The sequence below is a fragment of the Hibiscus syriacus genome, unplaced genomic scaffold (assembly GCF_006381635.1).
Source record: "Hibiscus syriacus cultivar Baekdansim isolate YM2019G1 unplaced genomic scaffold, ASM638163v2 tig00116997_pilon, whole genome shotgun sequence".
Taxonomy (NCBI): domain Eukaryota; kingdom Viridiplantae; phylum Streptophyta; class Magnoliopsida; order Malvales; family Malvaceae; genus Hibiscus; species Hibiscus syriacus.
In genome coordinates this window covers 4,098,034-4,117,042 of record NW_024063513.1, presented here as the reverse complement: position 1 = coordinate 4,117,042, position 19,009 = coordinate 4,098,034, and the positions used below count along the sequence as shown (strand labels likewise).

At 35.8% G+C, this 19,009-nt stretch overlaps 3 protein-coding genes and 1 pseudogene across 4 annotated transcripts; 3 read left to right on the top strand and 1 right to left on the bottom strand.

The window, feature by feature from the left end:
* Window positions 1–308: 308 nt before the first annotated feature.
* On the bottom strand, window positions 309–2,703 carry LOC120194464 (annotated as a pseudogene).
* On the top strand, window positions 2,558–10,572 carry LOC120194304 (PTI1-like tyrosine-protein kinase At3g15890). 2 transcript variants are annotated; one of them, XM_039196642.1, is made up of 6 exons: window positions 2,558–2,567; window positions 8,054–8,207; window positions 8,449–8,458; window positions 8,715–8,852; window positions 9,527–9,789; window positions 9,875–10,572. In XM_039196642.1, the coding sequence occupies exons 2-6, from the start codon at window positions 8,167–8,169 to the stop codon at window positions 10,536–10,538; spliced, it is 1,116 nt and encodes a 371-aa protein (XP_039052573.1). In that variant the 5' UTR covers window positions 2,558–2,567; window positions 8,054–8,166; the 3' UTR covers window positions 10,539–10,572. The 2 variants fall into 2 exon arrangements, with proteins under 2 accessions (XP_039052573.1, XP_039052572.1); XM_039196641.1 differs by lacking the exon at window positions 2,558–2,567 and having other exon boundaries at window positions 7,953–8,207.
* Window positions 4,083–5,629, top strand: LOC120194463 (protein TOO MANY MOUTHS). The gene has a single exon (XM_039196774.1). The coding sequence runs from the start codon at window positions 4,083–4,085 to the stop codon at window positions 5,610–5,612; it is 1,530 nt and encodes a 509-aa protein (XP_039052705.1). The 3' UTR covers window positions 5,613–5,629.
* LOC120194338 (pleiotropic drug resistance protein 1-like) lies at window positions 5,768–6,734 on the top strand. Its single transcript, XM_039196663.1, has 5 exons — window positions 5,768–5,776; window positions 5,871–6,161; window positions 6,257–6,340; window positions 6,425–6,558; window positions 6,698–6,734. Exons 1-5 carry the CDS (start codon window positions 5,768–5,770, stop codon window positions 6,732–6,734), a joined length of 555 nt encoding a protein of 184 aa, XP_039052594.1.
* Window positions 10,573–19,009: the final 8,437 nt, after the last annotated feature.

The following is a 19,009-nucleotide window of genomic DNA, read 5'->3' as shown; positions in this document are numbered from 1 at the left end:
CCGACTGATGGGTCTCGTTCAACAACCATCTTTCGTCCAAATAAATGAGTTGATTAACTATCCATTGAACGTTTGGGACAAGCTTTAATAATCTAATTAATGATATGACATAGTCAATATGTGCTCATTAAACATTATTAAAATTTATGTAATACAAAACAATTTGTTAAGAGTAAATTTACATAACCCTGAATTGTAAATTTAAACTTTAAATTGTAAATACTTATGGATAATATTTTTATTAATTTAATAGAGATATAAAAAAGTATTTATTATGTACAGAAAGCAAAGACTCTCTTAACAAGACAATGAAGTATTTCGAACTTACATGAAGTTAATCTTTGATAACAAGTCAGCACAACTCAGACGGCTCCCACTATACCAGTGAGAGAAAAAGCCCCGTAAGTAAACCTAATCGATCAACCACCAACACTCGGTGCACATGTTTCGATACAATCTTTTAGATCACTCACGGTTAGTCCATATCTGTTACTAGCAACTATGACTAGGCCCTGGATCCATCATTGTATCCATTTCTGGTGGAGTAACTCTTTTTCCAGTAAGCATTTCCACGGTGGGGCATGTTCTTTTCCGCCCACCCCTTGGCCTTGATCGAAACTGCTCATCGGACTCTCTATGAAGTCCCCCTGAGCAGGAAACAGTTGCCAGAACCATTAATATTTTTCTAACATGAAGAATACCAATGACAAAGTACACATGCTTATAATACTATTTAGTTGTTGACAACAAGCTTATAATGTCGTTTAGTTATTGACAAGTAAATAACTTACTGGAACATAAACATGGCGTGTTGATTTCTCATGGTTATCTCTAACATGCTTGTAGGCAAATCTCATGCCACAACCAGAGAAGCTACATGCAAAAGACTCGAGTTCTTCATGCACAGCCTTGACATGCTGACGCATATTTGATTTCTGTAATAGAATATTTCAGTATAATGGTTTAAAAAGGAGGAAATGTCTACAATCAGAAAACAATTTTAGTATATGAAAATTTCTTAGACCAAAACGATAACATTCAACTTCTAATGATTGAGCAAGTAAAAAGCATATTTAAGGTCCACAGCATCTTACAGTTGAAAATGTATGGAGGCAACCTTCAATATCACACTTAATCTTTTCTGATCCAACGCCTGATTCATGTGATTGAAGATGCCGCTTGATGTTCTACTTAAGCTGCTTTGCGCCACATATTTGACAATTAATCTATTGGTGGCATGATTGCACATGAGCCCTAAGGTACTGCTCATTAGTAAAATATTTCATGCAACTTGGTTCAGAACCGAAGGTTTCCACATAATCCAGCTTAACTGTAACAATAGTTACAGCATTAATCGGACAACATGCAAATCACCTCCTAATTAAGAAGGCTTGCTTTTCGTTTCTTTTCACTTTTTCTTTAAAAAGAATAATTAAAAGGTATAATCTTATGATCTCACTCACTTTATGATGCCCCAAATCAGATGCTTTAATATAATTCTGAAAATGGGGACTAAATGCGACTTACCATGAGAATCTTCATGCTTTCTCAGCTTTGATGCAAATTTGAAAACCTTTCCACATCCTACTTCCTGACAGACGTACTGCTTCTGATTTCCAGCATCAGGAGAAGGTGAATCTTCAGCATGAAATTCTTTCACGTGCCTTTTCATATTGCCTTGAAATGCAAATTATTTATTGCAATTCTGAATTGTACAACTGAAAAGTTTTCCTTGGTGCTGAAGAAGGTGACGATTCAAGTGGTCTTTTCTCCTATAGCTGACATGGCAATCATCAAATGAACAAACAAATGGCCTCTGCAATAAAAGAAAATGAAGTATTAGAACCTACTAGTATAAGTAGCAACCAACAATAATCCAAACATTCAAACCTTCAAGTACCAAACAGCGTGACTGAGGCTCACTTGATGAAGCTTCTCAGGAGGTCTCCCGACCTGATATTGGTCCAATCAAGTCGTAACAATGTAGCCTCTTCATGTTGAGTTCTTTTTGTTGGATCCAATGCTTCACGCTATAACATCCATTGAAATTTTCATAAAGAGCGACGACTCCTGCAAAATTATTGATCTTTAATATAAATGAACTACCATGAAAAACAAGATATTAGATTATACACAGCTTCCTTGGTTGTTGCATTTGAGACTTCTTTGGTTATCTAACATTTGCATCTTCAAAATTTATATAACGCAAATAACAAAAACCAAGATCATGTTTTAAAGTGTTTTGTTACCCAGTTTTCGTCAGTTAGATCACCAAACATTATTAAAAACCTGAATGAAACTAATTAATCATAACAAAGTACCACAAGAAAATGGCTTTGCAAGTGATGCTTCAAATGAGCAGGCTTCCTGAAAGTAGCACCGCATTCTTGACATCTATTCAATGAGAAAATTTCCTCTTCTTCCTTTCCTCCATGATCTACCTTCTCCAGAACCAAACCCTAAGTTGAAATGAATGTTTAGTATAAATCCATTTTTAAAAAGAGAAAGAAAGAAATTACATAGGTTGACTGCAAAAGAAAAAAAATTAATAATGGAGAATCAAAGTAGTACCGGGTGGTAGGTGAGGATGTGCGAGGTGATGAGAGACTTCTTTGATCTGCAAATTCCACAATGGTCGCAGAAATAACGCCTTATGTCTTTAAAGATCGGTCCTGATTCTCTTTCTCCTTTTTCTTCATCCATCTCATTACACTCTTGTTTTTCTCAGAAGAAAAGTTTTCACTGGAAGTGATCATTGACATTGAGAATTAGAGGGATCAGTAAATATACATTCCAAACTCAAATACAGACCAAAGCCAATTCAAGACACTTGAATGAAAGAATAAATCTTAGTGCTATTGTTAGGTAGGAGAGCTTTACTTCCAATGAAGCCAAACCCAAGACAAAGCATAGCTTAAGATTGAGCTCAAGCTCAACTCCAAACTTTCAGCTTTGAGCTCAGTGAACTCAAACAAGTTACATATTTTTCACTCAAGCTTGACTCAAGAAAGATATCAAGCTACTTTAGCTCACTCCATTCGACTTGTGATCTAGTAAAAAACAAGTTCAATTAATAAGCTCAAGCTCGAACTGAATTTTGCTATCATATACTAAGAGTTCATTAGATCAGAGTTAATAAATAATGGTATTTATCAAAATAAAATAAAATGCAACCAAATCCTCAACTTTAAAAAACAAAATTAGTTCATTTGGTGGAAAAACCGAACAAATACAACAATAGTGAGTAGCATCTAGCACTAAATATCGAACATAGAAATTAAAGTTTTTCTTTTTTGAGAAACTCCAATTTAAAGTTATTTTTTTAAAAGAATTCCGATTTTTTAGCTCATACAACAAAATCGAATGCTTGTCATGGATATCTTCATCTGATTAAGTCTGTGATTCGAAATTCAGCAACATCTGAACAACATAACAACAAATTTAACCTAATCCTATAGATACATGAACATATAAGTTTGGAGTAGAAAAGCTACAAATATTCCATACCATTAAGAAGCCAAGCAAAGTGATCTATAATCTGGAGATTTGAGAAGTCAGATATTGAAATCTAGGGGAATTGTGCCTCTCCGGCCTTTTCGAGGTAGAGCTCCGCGTTCAAGTAGGGAAATTTGCCACACTAAGCCGAAACCCTAGTTTAAGACTCCACGTCGTCGTTTTAGTCTTCGCAAATGATGCATCCTTCTCCTTAATCAATTGGATAAAATACATAAATGGTCATTAAATTATAAGTAAATTTTGATTATTAATTTTTTATTAATTTCAGAGATGATTTAAAATAATAATTAAATTTATAAAATAATTATTAAAATATTATAATGATTATTTTAAGATAATTTAATAATTTAATATTTATTTATAATTATTGAAATTTTAATGTACTTTACACTTTGTTCCTCCCCCCCCCCTGTTCCAACCAAACTTGATGATCTGAATTGGGAGGGGCGAAATTCTCGTGAAAAACATAAATGCAATAAAAATTTATTTCAATTCCCTCACTTCTCGTGAATCCATAATTAGCTTCCACTCTCATTCAATAACCCCGACCCCTCTCATTAACTCCTATGTTTTGCTTTATATCAACTCCAAGCCAAAAAATTTCACTCGCTCACTCTTTTAAACAATGGCTGCATATTTCACCGTTTCTCTCATCGTCTTATGTTTATGTCCAATTCGCTACTCCTTTCACGGTCATCATGTCGGATTCCGGCGTCCCGTCCACCCTCATAGACGGTCCTCTAACCAGGTTTTCAATGAACAAGAATGGGTCCCGGACCAACCCCCAAGAGCAAGATGCGGTTTACGATATAATGCGATCCACGGGGAATGATTGGGCCACGGATATCCCCGATGTCTGCCTTGGGCGATGGCATGGCATCGAGTGCATGCCGGACAAAGACAACGTCTACCACGTTGTCTCCTTGTCTTTCGGGGCGTTGTCAGATGACACTGCTTTCCCTACCTGTGACCAGGCAAGGTCTTATATTTCCCACTCCATTACCAAGCTTCCTCACCTGAGGACTCTGTTTTTTTACCGTTGTTTCAGTTACAATCCTCAGCCGATCCCCAGGTTTTTGGGGCAGTTTGGCTCTACTTTGCAGACTTTGGTCCTTAGGGAAAATGGGCATATCGGTTCAATTCCTACTGAACTCGGAAATCTTACTCGTTTAAGGGTTCTTGATCTTCACAAAAACAACCTTGATGGTTCGGTTCCTGTTTCATTAGGCCGGATCACTGGCTTAAGGTCGTTGGATTTGAGTGGGAACAAATTAACCGGTTCGATTCCTGGTTTTAGCTTCCCGTTTTTGAGTGTCTTCGATATGAGCCAAAATCTTTTAATGGGTTCAATTCCACCAAGCCTTGGGTCATGCCAGTCATTGGTTAAAATCGATTTAAGCCATAATCGCTTGTCCGGTTCGATACTCGACTCTTTTAGCGGGCTAAAAGAGCTCATTCTCATGGATTTGAGTTATAATCGTTTGTCTGGCCCATTCCCAACATCACTAGGAAGCTTACCTTCCCTACAAGCTTTGATCCTGAAAGGGAACCAAATGGGACCAACTGTCATTCCTAGTGATCGTTTTGATGGGATGAAGGATTTAATGATCCTAGTTTTATCAAACATGAATTTACACGGACCGATCCCTGAGTCAATAGGCCGGTTGGGCAGCCTTCGGGCTGTTTATCTCGACGGAAACCACTTCAACGGTTCGATTCCAAGCAACTTCAGGGACTTGAAGAATGTTAGTGAGATGAGGCTGAATGATAATCACTTAACCGGCCCGATTCCATTTGGGAGAGAAATGGTGTGGAAGATGGGGCGTAAGCTTAGGCTTAACAACAATTCAGGACTATGTTACAACGCAAATGATGGCTTTGAAGATTCCCTGGATACATCCTCTGATAGGGGCATCGGTTTATGCGATGCACCTAAACCCGGTCTACCAAAGACAGTGCAGCACTTGTCCAGCATCAATGGCGGTATGGAAAGAACAATAAATGTATCAAACGGAGTAGTTCATTTTCATAAAACTTCAGTTTCTGTTAGGTTATCTCAGCTAACAACATTCTTGTTGTTCGTTTTGCTGTCTTAAGGGAAATGGAAGGGCTTGCCATTACAGTTTTGTACATCTTAGCTCGTAAATGAATCAATTGTTGTTTAATTAACACACGATAAATGCATCATATATTAAACAGAACTGCTGCTTGGGGTAACTAAATAATGTAGGAACTTTTGAAATGCAAGCAAATGAGTCAGGTTTCTGACAACTGAGTCCAACTAGAAAACAGATTTTCTAAGTCTCTTTAGCCCTGGATTAAGTTGATGGTTTTATCTCTGCATATGATTTTAGATGTTCATCGAGGAAGTTATGGAGCTTGTGGAACTGAATCCATTAAGGCATATGCTAGTTGGTATACCCGGTGTAACCGGTTTATCAACCGAGCAGCGAAAGAGGCTTACTATTGCAGTTGAGCTTGTGGCAAACCCCTCTATCATTTTCATGGATGAACCAACTTCAGGGCTTGATGCAAGAGCTGCTGCAATTGTTATGAGAACAGTAAGGAATACAGTAGACACCGGAAGAACAGTTGTGTGTACCATCCATCAACCAAGTATCGACATATTTGAAGCATTTGATGAGGTGAGAAACAAAAAAAAAAAATCTTGAAAGAACTGGATGCATTTTAGTTGGTTCTTTATGTAATAGCATAACTAAGATAACATCTTCAATTGCAGCTATTCCTTATGAAGAGGGGAGGACAAGAGATATATGTGGGGCCATTAGGACATCATTCTAAACATCTTATCAAATATTTTGAGGTCAGTTTAAAAAGTTCATCAACTAGTACATTTCTTGGTTCACATGAAAACTGTATCTAACACCGTAGTGTTCATCATCTCCAGGGAGTTCAAGGAGTTAGCAAAATCAAAGAAGGATACAATCCAGCAACTTGGATGCTGGAAGTTACCACATCAGCGCAAGAGTTATCTTTAGGTGTCGATTTTACCGAAATCTATAGAAACTCGGACCTATACAGGTAATAAGTTGTCAGGCACCAAATTTCAACTAAAAGTGTGTAATTTGATTCAACTAATTACTTAGCATATAAGACATCTATGTGGCTTGGTAAATCCTGGCTACCTAAACTTTCCCTCTGATGCATGTCATTTTTCCAGGAGAAACAAAGCTCTTATTGTAGATTTAAGCTCGTAAATGAATCAATTGTTGTTTAATTAACACACGATAAATGCATCATATATTAAACAGAACTGCTGCTTGGGGTAACTAAATAATGTAGGAACTTTTGAAATGCAAGCAAATGAGTCAGGTTTCTGACATGTTTCGTTTCTGTGTTGAACTACGAGACAAATTCAACATTTGCATTTTATCAGATTCAAAGACTTAAGTTACCATTCTTCTGCACTTTATTTCATTTTTAATCATTCCACTGACAAAACAGCTTTTTGTCTCGTTAGAGATTATAAAGCAAATCAATTATTTTTCTTTTATTAATCATTGGTAGGCCTACCAAATAAAGAAGATTAGCCTGTAATGCAGGAGGAGAATCGTTGTACTTTGAAGTTCAAAATAAAAGCTTCAAACATATAAACCCAAGATTAAGGTATCAAACGATCAATAAAATAAAAGGACGGAGAAATATTTAATCGAATGAATACTTTTCAAAATACTTCTTCAACTATTTCTGTTAGACAACAAATCTTATTCCAACGGAAATTCACTGTTCTCATTTGATACTCAGTAGAAACGCGGACATAGTTTTAACTGTCTTAACATATAAATTGAAATACGAAATGAAAAAGATCTTGCGACCTGGAATCTCTCCTGAAACTCCAATTTCAAGAATTGAACAAATTTTCAGTTAACCTGCATGTATCTCCGGGTCATTTTCATAGTTAGTTGCACGACACATAGAAGGAATCACCGAAAGGTCAACTGACCGGATCTCACTCACTTGGTCCATCCTTCCTGATCCAACTGTGATTAATAAATAATGTTTAAAATACTTTATCTTCACAGGAGACCAGGTCAAAGTTTGAAATATTATTTATTTTAATAAATAATGTTTAAAAGACTTTATCACCATGAATGAGTTAAACAACTGTGAAAATGGAATGAAACAGCATTTTTTTTTTCAATGGTTTAGAAATTTTAACCATGGGGTATTTGGGGATAAACTTTGAATTCAAAACAGCTAGACTCAACGGGAACCGGCCAAATCAGAAAGCAAAGCAAAAAAAAAAAAAAAAAAAAAAGGAAAGAATGAAAGAACAACCAACTCCGGCAAACCTTGCCTTGTACATTTATACTCATCATTTTCTTCACTTCTTTCTTTGCTGACACTGCAAATTATATTTCAAGCAGTACCAAAAACCCCAAAAAAGCAGATAATAATTAAAGACAACCCAGAAAGAAAGTATATTTGTTGGAACAATTTGTTGCCCAAAAGCGTTACGTTTGGCATCCTTTATGAATCTGTTGCTTAGAAACTGAAGCTGAAGTGGAGCAATTAGCAATTAAAGTACAGATACAGAAGTAAACAAGAAAGAAAAAGTCTTCAAAACCACTAGGAATTGGTTTCCATTGAGACAGAAAAAAAAGGTTGGACTTTTAGTTTGGTTTTGCCATGGCGTTTTTCTCTATGCTTTGTTGCGGGAAGGGCGATCTGTAAGTTTATCATTGGTTTCCTAAAATTTACAACTGCTTTCTTTTTTTAGAAAAAAAATTATTTCCTTTGGAAAAGTTCTGTAGGGATTTTTTTTAGTGGTTTATGGTTTTGGACTTTGATAAAATGGTAAGGGTTAAAGAAGCCTAGGTTTATTTAGTTTTTGCAAAATATCATCTGCGTGTTTATTAAAATTCCATTACCTTCTGCTTTCCCCCCATGTATGTTACGTTTCCCAGAAAGGAAGAAGAAGGTAATTATAAGTTTTGATCTTTCTTTCCTTTTGGAAATGTGATTTGAGTAGGGAAAATACTTAATTAAGCTTAACCTAGCTACTTGTTTTTCGTATTCTGGTGTCATATTCACAAGGATGTGCTGATTTTTACCTTGAAAGAAAAGGGTCTTTTATGCAGTCAATTTGATCCCCTCTGTTTTAATGTACTTATCTGTATTGCGTCATGTTTCTTCTATTGCATTCAGTATCTAACGTTGTATGATTCTACAGAAAGGAGAAGCAGCAGCCGACATGGAGGATTTTTTCGTTGAAGGAATTGCATTCAGCTACTAATAACTTTAATTATGATAACAAGCTTGGAGACGGGGGGTTTGGCAGTGTCTATTGGGGTCAGCTATGGGATGGATCACAGGTATGAATTATTTTGCATTTTCTGGGTCCTTTTAACTAAGCGAATTACCATTTTGTTGCATCCTATGTTTCCCTAATCTGCATGCTTCAAAGGGTTTGTTGGTTAATACATACTTATGTCTTCACTTTCCTTGGCATGATTGATCTTCTTGTGGAATATCAGTTAATTTGTTGTTTCGAGGAAAACTTGAGTAATATCAAATGTTCTACCTTGCATGTACTCTAGCTTGAATCTAGTTTTCTATTTGCGAAAATAGTTCTACTTTGCAAGCCAAGCATTTTCCTGGACTGATTACTGTTATTTTTACTGTTGATATCCGCATGAATCTCATGTAATGAGGCAGAAAAGGTTATACTCGGTTGAACTAATGGTGCTGAACAATGGGACTTGATGTACTGGAACTTCCAACCTAAAACTGTTCGACGATAGGTGTAAGGGCTAACTTGACAAAGTCATGACAAATATGAATCAAAATGATGTGAAACAACATTGCCTAATATTCACTCGTAATAGGTGCAATGGAACAATCTTTAAAATAGAACCTCTCTTCCCCTAAACAATGCATTTTGTCTCTGGAATTTCATGTTTATTTGTGTTGCAATAAAAAGAACCTTCTTGACATTTTTCTATTGCTTTATGTTTCTTTCAATCTCATTCTCCTTATATACTTGCAGATAGCAGTTAAGAGGTTGAAGGTGTTGAGCAATAAAGCAGAAGTGCAGTTTTCTGTTGAGGTTGAGATATTGGCAAGAGTTAGACACAGGAATCTACTGAGTTTGAGGGGTTATTGTGCCGAAGCGCAAGAACGCCTGATTGTATACGACTACTTGCCCAACCTGAGTTTGCTTTCACACCTTCATGGACACCATTCGGCAGAATGTCTTCTTGATTGGACCAGAAGGATGAATATTGCAATTGGCTCTGCTGAAGGAATAGCGTAAGTTTTGGAACCGATTTTCTCTTTTATTCTAACTTGTTCCAAGGAAGATGCTAACCCAATCTCTTTCACTCGATCACTTCAGCTATCTTCACCATCATTCAACCCCACACATAATCCATAGAGACATCAAAGCTAGTAATGTGTTGCTAGATTCAGATTTCCGGCCTCAGGTAGCGGATTTTGGGTTTGCAAAGCTCATCCCTGATGGTGCAACACATGTGACTACTCGAGTCAAGGGTACCCTCGGCTACCTTGCCCCTGAATATGCTGTGTTAGGAAAAGCCTCAGAGAGTTGTGACGTGTACAGTTTTGGCATTCTTTTGCTAGAGCTTGCCAGTGGCAAGAAACCCCTAGAGAAAGTGAGTCCAACGCCGAAACGCCTGGTTGCAGAATGGGCTCTCCCACTAGCTTCCGAGGGGAAGTTCAGTGAAGTGGCAGATCCGAAATTGAATGGTAAGTATGTGGAAGGGGAGTTCAAAAGAGTTGTCCTCGTTGCACTTGTTTGTGCTGATAATCGGCCAGAGAAAAGACCTACCATGCTTGAAGTTGTCGAGCTGCTCAAAGGAGAGTCCAAACAGAAATTAAGTGAACTAGAAAACAATGAATTGTTCAAGAACCCACAATTTTCTGTTTGTAATGGTGAGACATCGGGCATCGAAGAGAGCGCAGGCATAATCAAGGAAGAGATGGATCCTGCACCGGTGAAAGAGAAAGAGACAGGGCAGGAGAGTCCTCAAGATGGCTAATGCCATGGACAAAATTGAAGAATTTGATGTCAAAATGTGTATCTTTGATATTATAAATATATACTGCTGTATGTTTCTTTTGCTATCTTGTTGTCCACTCATAAAAGGTGGCAATGGCAACTCACTGTTGGAACCACCAATGCCAGCAACATAAACCGTGCTATAAATTGAAAGCATGTTTTTACAAGTTCTATGGTTTGTCTGGGGGGAAACTTTCTGTTCTTGTAATCATGTTTTCATATAAATATTTGGTGTACAGCCGGTTTGTCATTTACATCTCTAATTTGGCTTATTCCATACAAGTACCCAGCAATTTGAGTCCGCAAATCTGCTATGCAGATGAACTTTAATATGTTCTTTGGCACAAGTGTAGCCCGTTTCCTTCATCATTGATTTTGATAAGCATCTAGTTCAATCAACAAATCTCAAATAATTTATGTCCTCTGAGTTTCACATGTATATGGTTGGCTCCAACATAAATATGTTTTAAAAGCCATATCATATTAATTATGTCTTTCAAAATAACGTCTGAACCTTTTTTATTTATGTGATATTGGACGAGTTAAAAAAGTTTTGTTGGAAATTCAAATTAAACAAATTTTACTTTGTCAATGATAAATGTTAATATAAACACTAATCAATCTTTTGGATATGTGTATGTAATAATCGTAGCTTATATTCAATCACTGATGAGTGTATGTTTAAAATGTAAGACATATTATTAAATTTCACGTTTATTAGTTATTTTTTTTAAATTTTTATTATCATAAATAGTTTTTATTCTAAGATGATTTCAAGGTAGTATCTTGAATTCTTGATAACACACGTCCTACAAACGTAACTGCTCCAATTCAAGACCTATAAAGAGAACAATATTCCCTTCGTGAATCTAGAGTTGCTTCTTCTCTGAAAAACTTAGCATCCCTGCTCCTTCTCTTTATCGTTTATTGGTAGGCGGCACCATTAACTGGAGATGAGCGTTCGATCGAGTCGAGTAAAAAACTTTCGAGTTATTCAGGTTGACGAGTCATATTTTATAACTGAGAGTTGACTTGAAATTTTTTCGAGTTGAGTCGGGTTTATAAAATTCGAGTCGAGTTGAGTCAAGTTTATAAAATTTGAGTCATGTCGAATTTTCGAGTTTATATTTAAATTTAATTGTAAATATTTACAATATTATGGCATTATTTGATTCCAATTTAAATGGTATGTTATAACTATATACAATACATATATATTTTTTTCATTTTTTTATATGTGATTTACATATATCATGCAAAATCGAGAGACTCAAGTTAAACTTCAACTCTAACTTGAAAATCAATCTACTAATTACTAAAAACTTCTAGTTATTCAAGTTGTATTTTACAACTAGATTTGAACTTGAAATTTTTCGAGTCGAATCGAGTTTACGAAATTATGACTCAAAATCAATTCAATTCAAGTCGAGTTTTGCTCACCCCTATAATCAACCTTGGTGTTGATAATTGCCGTTGATATTTCTTATTTTTCCTTTACTTTCTTATATTATATACATATTTTAATTTTTTATAATTTTATCTTGTCAAATTTTTTTATGTCTTTTGACACATTTTCGGTCTTTGTTATCGTTCGTTTGACCATTGTTTTCGTTCATTTTTATAGGATTATATTTCATATTGTCTCAACTGATAAGATGATACTTATTTTGATATCATGTCGATCTTCCCTGCTTTAGACCTTTGAATTGAATTTGGATATCTGATTTGCGTTCGTATATAATTTTCTCACATCACTCAACTTTGATTTGAGATATGTCAGCATTCTTTTAATAATTTAATCATTTTTGTGGTTTATTTGTTCCAAATTTATTTATATTATAAGTTTTTAACATTTTAATTGTATGATCTTTACGTGATATTAAATGATTAATTTATTATATCAATAATTATAATAAATTATTCTAATTATATGTTTAATTTATATTATAATTGTAAATCTTGATATTTTTTTAATAAAATTTATAACTCTAAAAAATCAAATCTTTAAATATAAATTTTTAAATGTCAATTTAATGATACACCTTTTTGTTATGTGGAAGTTACAAATTCCCTTAGTTTTTAAAAAAAATTTCCTTTATGAAAGTGATGGTAGTCTTCTGTGACTATAATCCTGTCATTTTTAGTTATATTTTATCACATTTATTATAATAATACTCTTGATCATTTTTTTAGTAAAGGGTATTATAGCTATAGGTTTTTTTAACTCTCGTTGCAGGTTTTTAATTGGTCTTCTTCTAGGTTTTTATTTTTCCTGAATATATAGTTGTTGATTTCCCGATGCATGATTCCTCTGTTCGTTTGTACAAGACGGTTCGTTGATTATCACATCTATGTGTCAGATGTGATTGCTATTAAGGGGAGATCTCTTTTTCTGTTGGCCATTTTGGTTCTTCAAGTTTATCTCCTCCATGTTTGATGCTCAGAGCCGTTGATGTGTTCAGGTTTTGTACGTCGTTGCTTCACTTGTCAATGGTTTTGTTTATAGGCTATCTCTAAGCTATCATTGTTATATATGTTTTCGATAGTCTCGACTGTATTTGTTCAGTTTATCATTAGCACAACATTTATTGATACGACTTTCGATAAATTAAATTTCATGGTTATTTAAAAAAAATACAGAATAAAACTTATATATATATATATATATATATATATATCATTCTGTATTATTTTAATAAATAATTGAGATGATCGTTAATCTATTTAATTTTAAAATATATTTAGTTTAGGTGAATTATATGTTTGGTAACTTAAATTTACTCTCTCTCATATTTCACTCATCATACTTTCAAAATTTTCAATTTATTCCCTAAACTTTATAGATTGAATTTTTTAGTCACTTCGTCGTTAAATAATTAACAACATTATGATCATATTTTAATCAAAACAACGTTGTTTTGATGAAATTTTTCATGTCATAACGTTGTTTAATTATTTAACGGATGAGTGAAAAAAATTCAATCTATAAAGTGTAATGAGTAAATTGAAAAAATTAAAAGTAAAGTAAGTGAAATAGGAGAGAGAGAGTATAGTTCAGTTGTCAAACGTGTAATTTACTCTTAATTTTTAAAAGTAATATATTTGGCTGGGAAAGCCCAACAATAAATCTCGACAGCGGCTACGATGACAACAATCTCGTTGAAAGGCAATTGTTGTATCGTAAGCTTCTTGATCAAAACCTTCTCAACAGGGATTCAAATAGCGGTAGAATGATGGTATCGCGACCGTTATATCGCGGTCGCGATGGTGTCCGAAACTGTTATCGTGGAAAATAAAGGTGTGAAGCGATATCACACCAATAGCCGTGGATCACAACCGTAGTTTAGCGGATCGTGGCCAATTGCGACAATAACATACCGTTATTCCGCTATTATTTCGTTATTTTAATATTTTTTAAAAACATGTTTTTTATTAAAAAAAATCAACTAATTCAAAAAAAAATTCACAATTGCGATATTCACAATGACTATAATAGTATCCATTAATCCATAACCGTGATAAATACAACGCTATTAAAAACGTGACACGAACGCTATTTAAATCCTTGTTTTTCAACCTCTCCATTCTCTTTTTGGTAAAACTCCGTCAATTCTCGGTTCTCACTCAACATTTCTTTTTACTTCTTTCTTTCTCTAGTTTCTGATAAGTCATGCTTAGTTCCCATTAGTAATGATTATCATTTTTCTAATACCGAGAATAAAACTTAAAAAGTGGAGATGAAAAGATCAAATATTGTTTTATATTTTTTTTTCATCTTAAAAGAAAAATACGAACAAAAAGTTGAGAGAATGTTACTTTTTCTATCTTTTTAAAGTAAAAGGAGGAATCAATCCTCTGATAATCTTGTAGTAAAGTAATACAAAAATTAGAGAACTGATTTTAAGTTGTAACAAACCAAAAATCACAAAATACGACTTTTGTATATGGAAAAAAATTGAATTAGCTCATCATTGCTGCTTATTATTATTATTTTTGTTTGTTTGTTCATTTTATAAGTTTAAGCTCATAGTTAGTAGCGTACAATGTGTTACAGGAAATCAAATAGGTTGTTAGGGTGTTGTTATATGGTTATATTTTTTGTTAAGCATATTACTTCTTAGCTCAACAATCAAATGCTATATAAGTCATGTATACTTGCATTGAGAAATCAATGAAATGACAGTAATTATTTTCTGAGTATATGCTAAATTCTTAACATCGTATCTTTCGTTAAAGGTTCCGGGGTTCATATGCTTCTTGTTTCTTAATCACTTGATTGCTGTTGAGCATCATGTTTACCAATAAAAAGGTTAATGTGGTGCTAGACGAGACGAATTACCTACTGTGGAGGCAGCAAGTTCTGCTTACGGTGCGCAGTCATCGTTTGGAACGGCTCCTCAATGGCTCGATGCCTATTCCACCTGAGTTTATTGTCAATGCTGAAGGTACATCGGTGGTTTTTATCAACGATTAGTGCTCCCCTCCTGCCACAATTCGTTGGAGCCGAGACTACTATAGATATATGGAGCACAGTTGTTCAATTCTTTGCTAACAAATCCACAACTACAGTGATGAACTTGCATTATAAGTTGCAATCACTGAGGAAGGGTGATGATTCTATGTGAGTGTACACCACTCGAATCAAAGAAGTTTGTGATGCTCTCTCATCATGTGGAAGCTCGGTTTCACATGTGGAGCATGTGGTTAGTATTCTGAAAGGTTTGCCGAGAGAATACCAGTCCTTTGTGGCTGTCATAACATCGAGTCATGACACACTGTCACTTGATCGTATCTCTTCTATGTTGATTGATACGAAGACACAATTAGTTGGTTTCGATTCGCAAGTTGAGAGTCTCCCTATGAGTGCTAATATCGCTCACAGACAAATCCATGGTGGATCTACTGGTTCTGACATCGCTAATGAATTCAAACAACAACCCTCAACAATACGTGGTGGTCGAGCTGGTGGTAGGGGTCGTGCACGGCTACAGTATTAGTTATGTGGTAAGGTTGGCCATACGGTTAATCGATGTTGGTACAGGTTTGATCGTGACTTTGTTGGAATTCTTGCCAATAATACTCGATCACAATACAAGAAAAATTTGAGCAGTGTCAATTATGTTAATCTTGATAGTGTTGCTTGTACGTGTGATAACTCCGTAAAAATACTATTTTTAAAGCCTTTTCAACTTAAGTTATTGTTTGTTTAAAGGTACATATAGGTCATTTTAGATGTATGTAGCTGCATATAATTGTATTTTTGGTGGTTGTGTCATTTTATTTTATTAAGGTGCTATATGAGGAGGAAGGTGTGGTTTTTAGTGATGTGCATAAAATAACAAGCAAAATAGGTGAGCTGGGAAGTAATGTCGCGGCATCACACGTTGCTGAAGCAGATTGAAATGCCTCGGCATTTCTGGCGTAGAAAACGACAAAAATATACAGCTGTACGTGGACAGCTGGCTCTGCACGTGAAATGATGGTTGTAACAGCCTGCTAGGGGACCACTGACACCTGGAGGATAAGGTTCATGCATAACATGTGATTCTAGGGGTATGAGGGGTATTTTTCACCAAACAATATCCCAACAACATCATCATTACCCCTAGATATTTTTATTATATATTACACCTCACAAGAGAGAGAGTGTGGGGAAGAAAGAGACACATACTGTAGCAGAAAAAACATATTTTTATTTTCCCTTTTCCTTTCTTCTTCATTGGGTTTTCCTCCATTGATAAAGCTTCAAGGAGTGGTGAGCTAGGCGCCGAGAGGAGCTAGCGAGCTAAGGTGGTTCGTGGTGGCCGAGGAGACCTCCGGTGGCGCGCGTCGAAGGCTCTTTCTCACTTCCCTTTGCTCCTATTTTATTTATTTTATTTGTGGGCTGTTGGAACGAATATTTAATGGATTTTTCTATGAATATTTCGAACCCCACCATGAACTAACTTATTTGGTGGTGGTTGGTTTAATGGATGTTTAAACTTTATTTTTAATGGTATGTTTAAGTTTATTTTGGTTCTTTATTTGCTTTGCTTATGAATGCTTCACCATCTAGGCTTGTAAGAGGCATGGAAATGTCCATTTCTTAGATGAAGGTTAGGTGTTCGGAAGAATCCTAAGCTAAAAATACTTGTAAGTATTCGGAAGAAACGCAAGACAAGATCCTCATAAGCAATGGATTATAGTATTTTCAAGGGGCTTTGAACCGGCCTAGGAGTATTATAACCTAATCCCTTAGATCTCGGAAGAGACTAGGATAGGATTTCAACGACTAAAAAGGGTGTCTTTATCAATAGGGTAGGTTGTCCAACATCGTTGAGTGAGAGCAGATGCCTTGGCATCCTATTCTGTTAGGTTCCTGTGAGAACATTTTAGGAAAGCTCTGTCGAGTAAGTAACGACCAGATAGCTTAAATCTGCCTGAGAGATAAGTTTAACATCCTTAGATCAATACCTACCATTCATTCCATTGAAAGCTTGTCACGTGAGGATTATCTTCTTTTTATTTATTTACTGTTTTTTTTTACCATTTTCCTTTGCCACGACATTTCTTTTTGTTACTCATACACATTTCATTTGCCTCGGCATAATCATTTGTGAATACCATTAGCTATACTTAATTAATTTAGAATAGTGCATAAATTTTACTCAATATCCTTCCAATCCCTGTGGAGACGATACTCACTCATCACTGTATTACTTTTGCGATTGTGTATACTTGCACATTATTTGCGTATAATTTTATAGTACTCGCAATACGCAACAAGTTTTTGGCGTCGTTGCCGGGGATTGGCAATTGATGATGTTGAGTTTAGTTGTTGCACCGTTTTATTTATTTTCTTTGTACATAGTTACTTGTTTTTGTGTTTACCTTTTTCAGGTGTTACGTTGTCACATGACACGTAAAAGACCCAAAGAACCATTATTTCATATAGAACCTGAGGCTCATGTTGTTCAAAATCAAGTGAAGGATCCTGCAGTTCTAAATGCCACGACAATTCCAAATGCTGGGAATACTGCTCGACCACAAACTATTAGAGATTACTTAGTTCCTACCTTGGATGACCTAAAACCTGTTATTATACCTCCCAAGATTCAGGCAACCCAATTCGAGCTCAAACCAGTTATGTTCGACATGTTGGACTTGATTGGAAAGTTTGGTGGTGCTCCTCATAAGGATGCAAGGCAACATGTTCGAGAATTTTTGGAGGTCTGTGACTCCTTTCGACAAGAAGGTGTGCATGAAGATGTGCTGAAATTGAAGTTATTTCCATATTCTTTGAAAGATGATGCCAGGGCATGGTTCAATGGATTACCTTCCGGCTCTATAAGGTCTTGAACTGAATTGTGCAAAAAATTTTTGCTACGGCATAATCCACCGAATATGAACAACCATCTTAGGAATGCCATAGCATCTTTTCACCAAGCTGATGACGAGTCAATGCATGAGTGTTGGGACCGCTACAAAGAATTGCTTCGTAAATGTACCAACCATGGATTCCACGACTGGACTCAAGTCGTGATGTTCTACAATTGAGCCAATGCACCCACGAGGATGATGCTAGATGCCTGGACAAATGGCACTTTGCTTGACAAATCACCTGAAGAGGCTTTTGGCATTCTTGATCAAATTGCTAACCATGATTACCAATTTCCCTCTTCAAGGTTTGAAACTATAAGGAAGGCATCTGGGACATTCAAGTTGGAAGCTGAAGATTCAGTGTCGGCCCAACTCTCTACCATCACCAATATGTTAAAGAATTTGCAAAATTCTAAGGAGGTGAAAGAAGTGAAGGTTGATAGCTTGGCATGTCTGTTATGCCAAGACAATCACCATGAATGTGAATGCCCGAGCAATCAAAAGTCCATCAACTATGTGGGAAGCTTCAATAGATGGAGTCAGCATCCCAATTTCTCATGGGAAAATCAAGGAGCTTTTAATGTCAGTCATCTCACTCAGCAGCAGTATATGGATGAGCCCCCAGCCTTGCGAACGAATATGCCATGGCATAATCAAGGGACAACATCTTCACTTAATACAAGTTCTCTAGAGGCCACTATGCAAGACTTTATGGCAACTACAAAGGCTCTATTACAAGATCACGATGCATCTATTAAAAGTCAAGAAGAATTATTACAAAGTCAAGGGGCATGGTTGCAAAGTCATAATTTGTCTTTGAGAGCTTTGGAAATGCAAGTGGATCAAATTGCCACGGCATTACAAGAATACCAACCAGACAGAATGCCTAGTGATACTGAAGTCACTAAGGCTAAAGTCAGTGAGCAATTTAGTACATTCACCTCAGGGAGTAGCACCTATATCTACAAAGATGCTAAGTTTAGGGGGGAAACACTCGAAGAACCTAGCTATGAGATTGTGCATGAAGAGTCTCAATTGCAAGAGGACTTACATTCGCTGAAGAACAAAGCTGGATGTTCAATGAGTAAACCC

Bases quoted from the DNA above. Each gene is read 5' to 3' on its own strand.
- LOC120194463 (XM_039196774.1), top strand. From the start codon at position 4,083: ATGTTTTGCTTTATATCAACTCCAAGCCAAAAAATTTCACTCGCTCAC.
- LOC120194338 (XM_039196663.1), top strand. The intron at 6,162-6,256 runs GTGAGAAACAAA...CTTCAATTGCAG, and splicing joins TATTTGAAGCATTTGATGAG to CTATTCCTTATGAAGAGGGG. The intron at 6,341-6,424 runs GTCAGTTTAAAA...CATCATCTCCAG, and splicing joins ATCTTATCAAATATTTTGAG to GGAGTTCAAGGAGTTAGCAA.
- LOC120194304 (XM_039196642.1), top strand. From the start codon at position 8,167: ATGGCGTTTTTCTCTATGCTTTGTTGCGGGAAGGGCGATCT. The intron at 8,853-9,526 runs GTATGAATTATT...ATATACTTGCAG, and splicing joins AGCTATGGGATGGATCACAG to ATAGCAGTTAAGAGGTTGAA. The intron at 9,790-9,874 runs GTAAGTTTTGGA...CGATCACTTCAG, and splicing joins GGCTCTGCTGAAGGAATAGC to CTATCTTCACCATCATTCAA.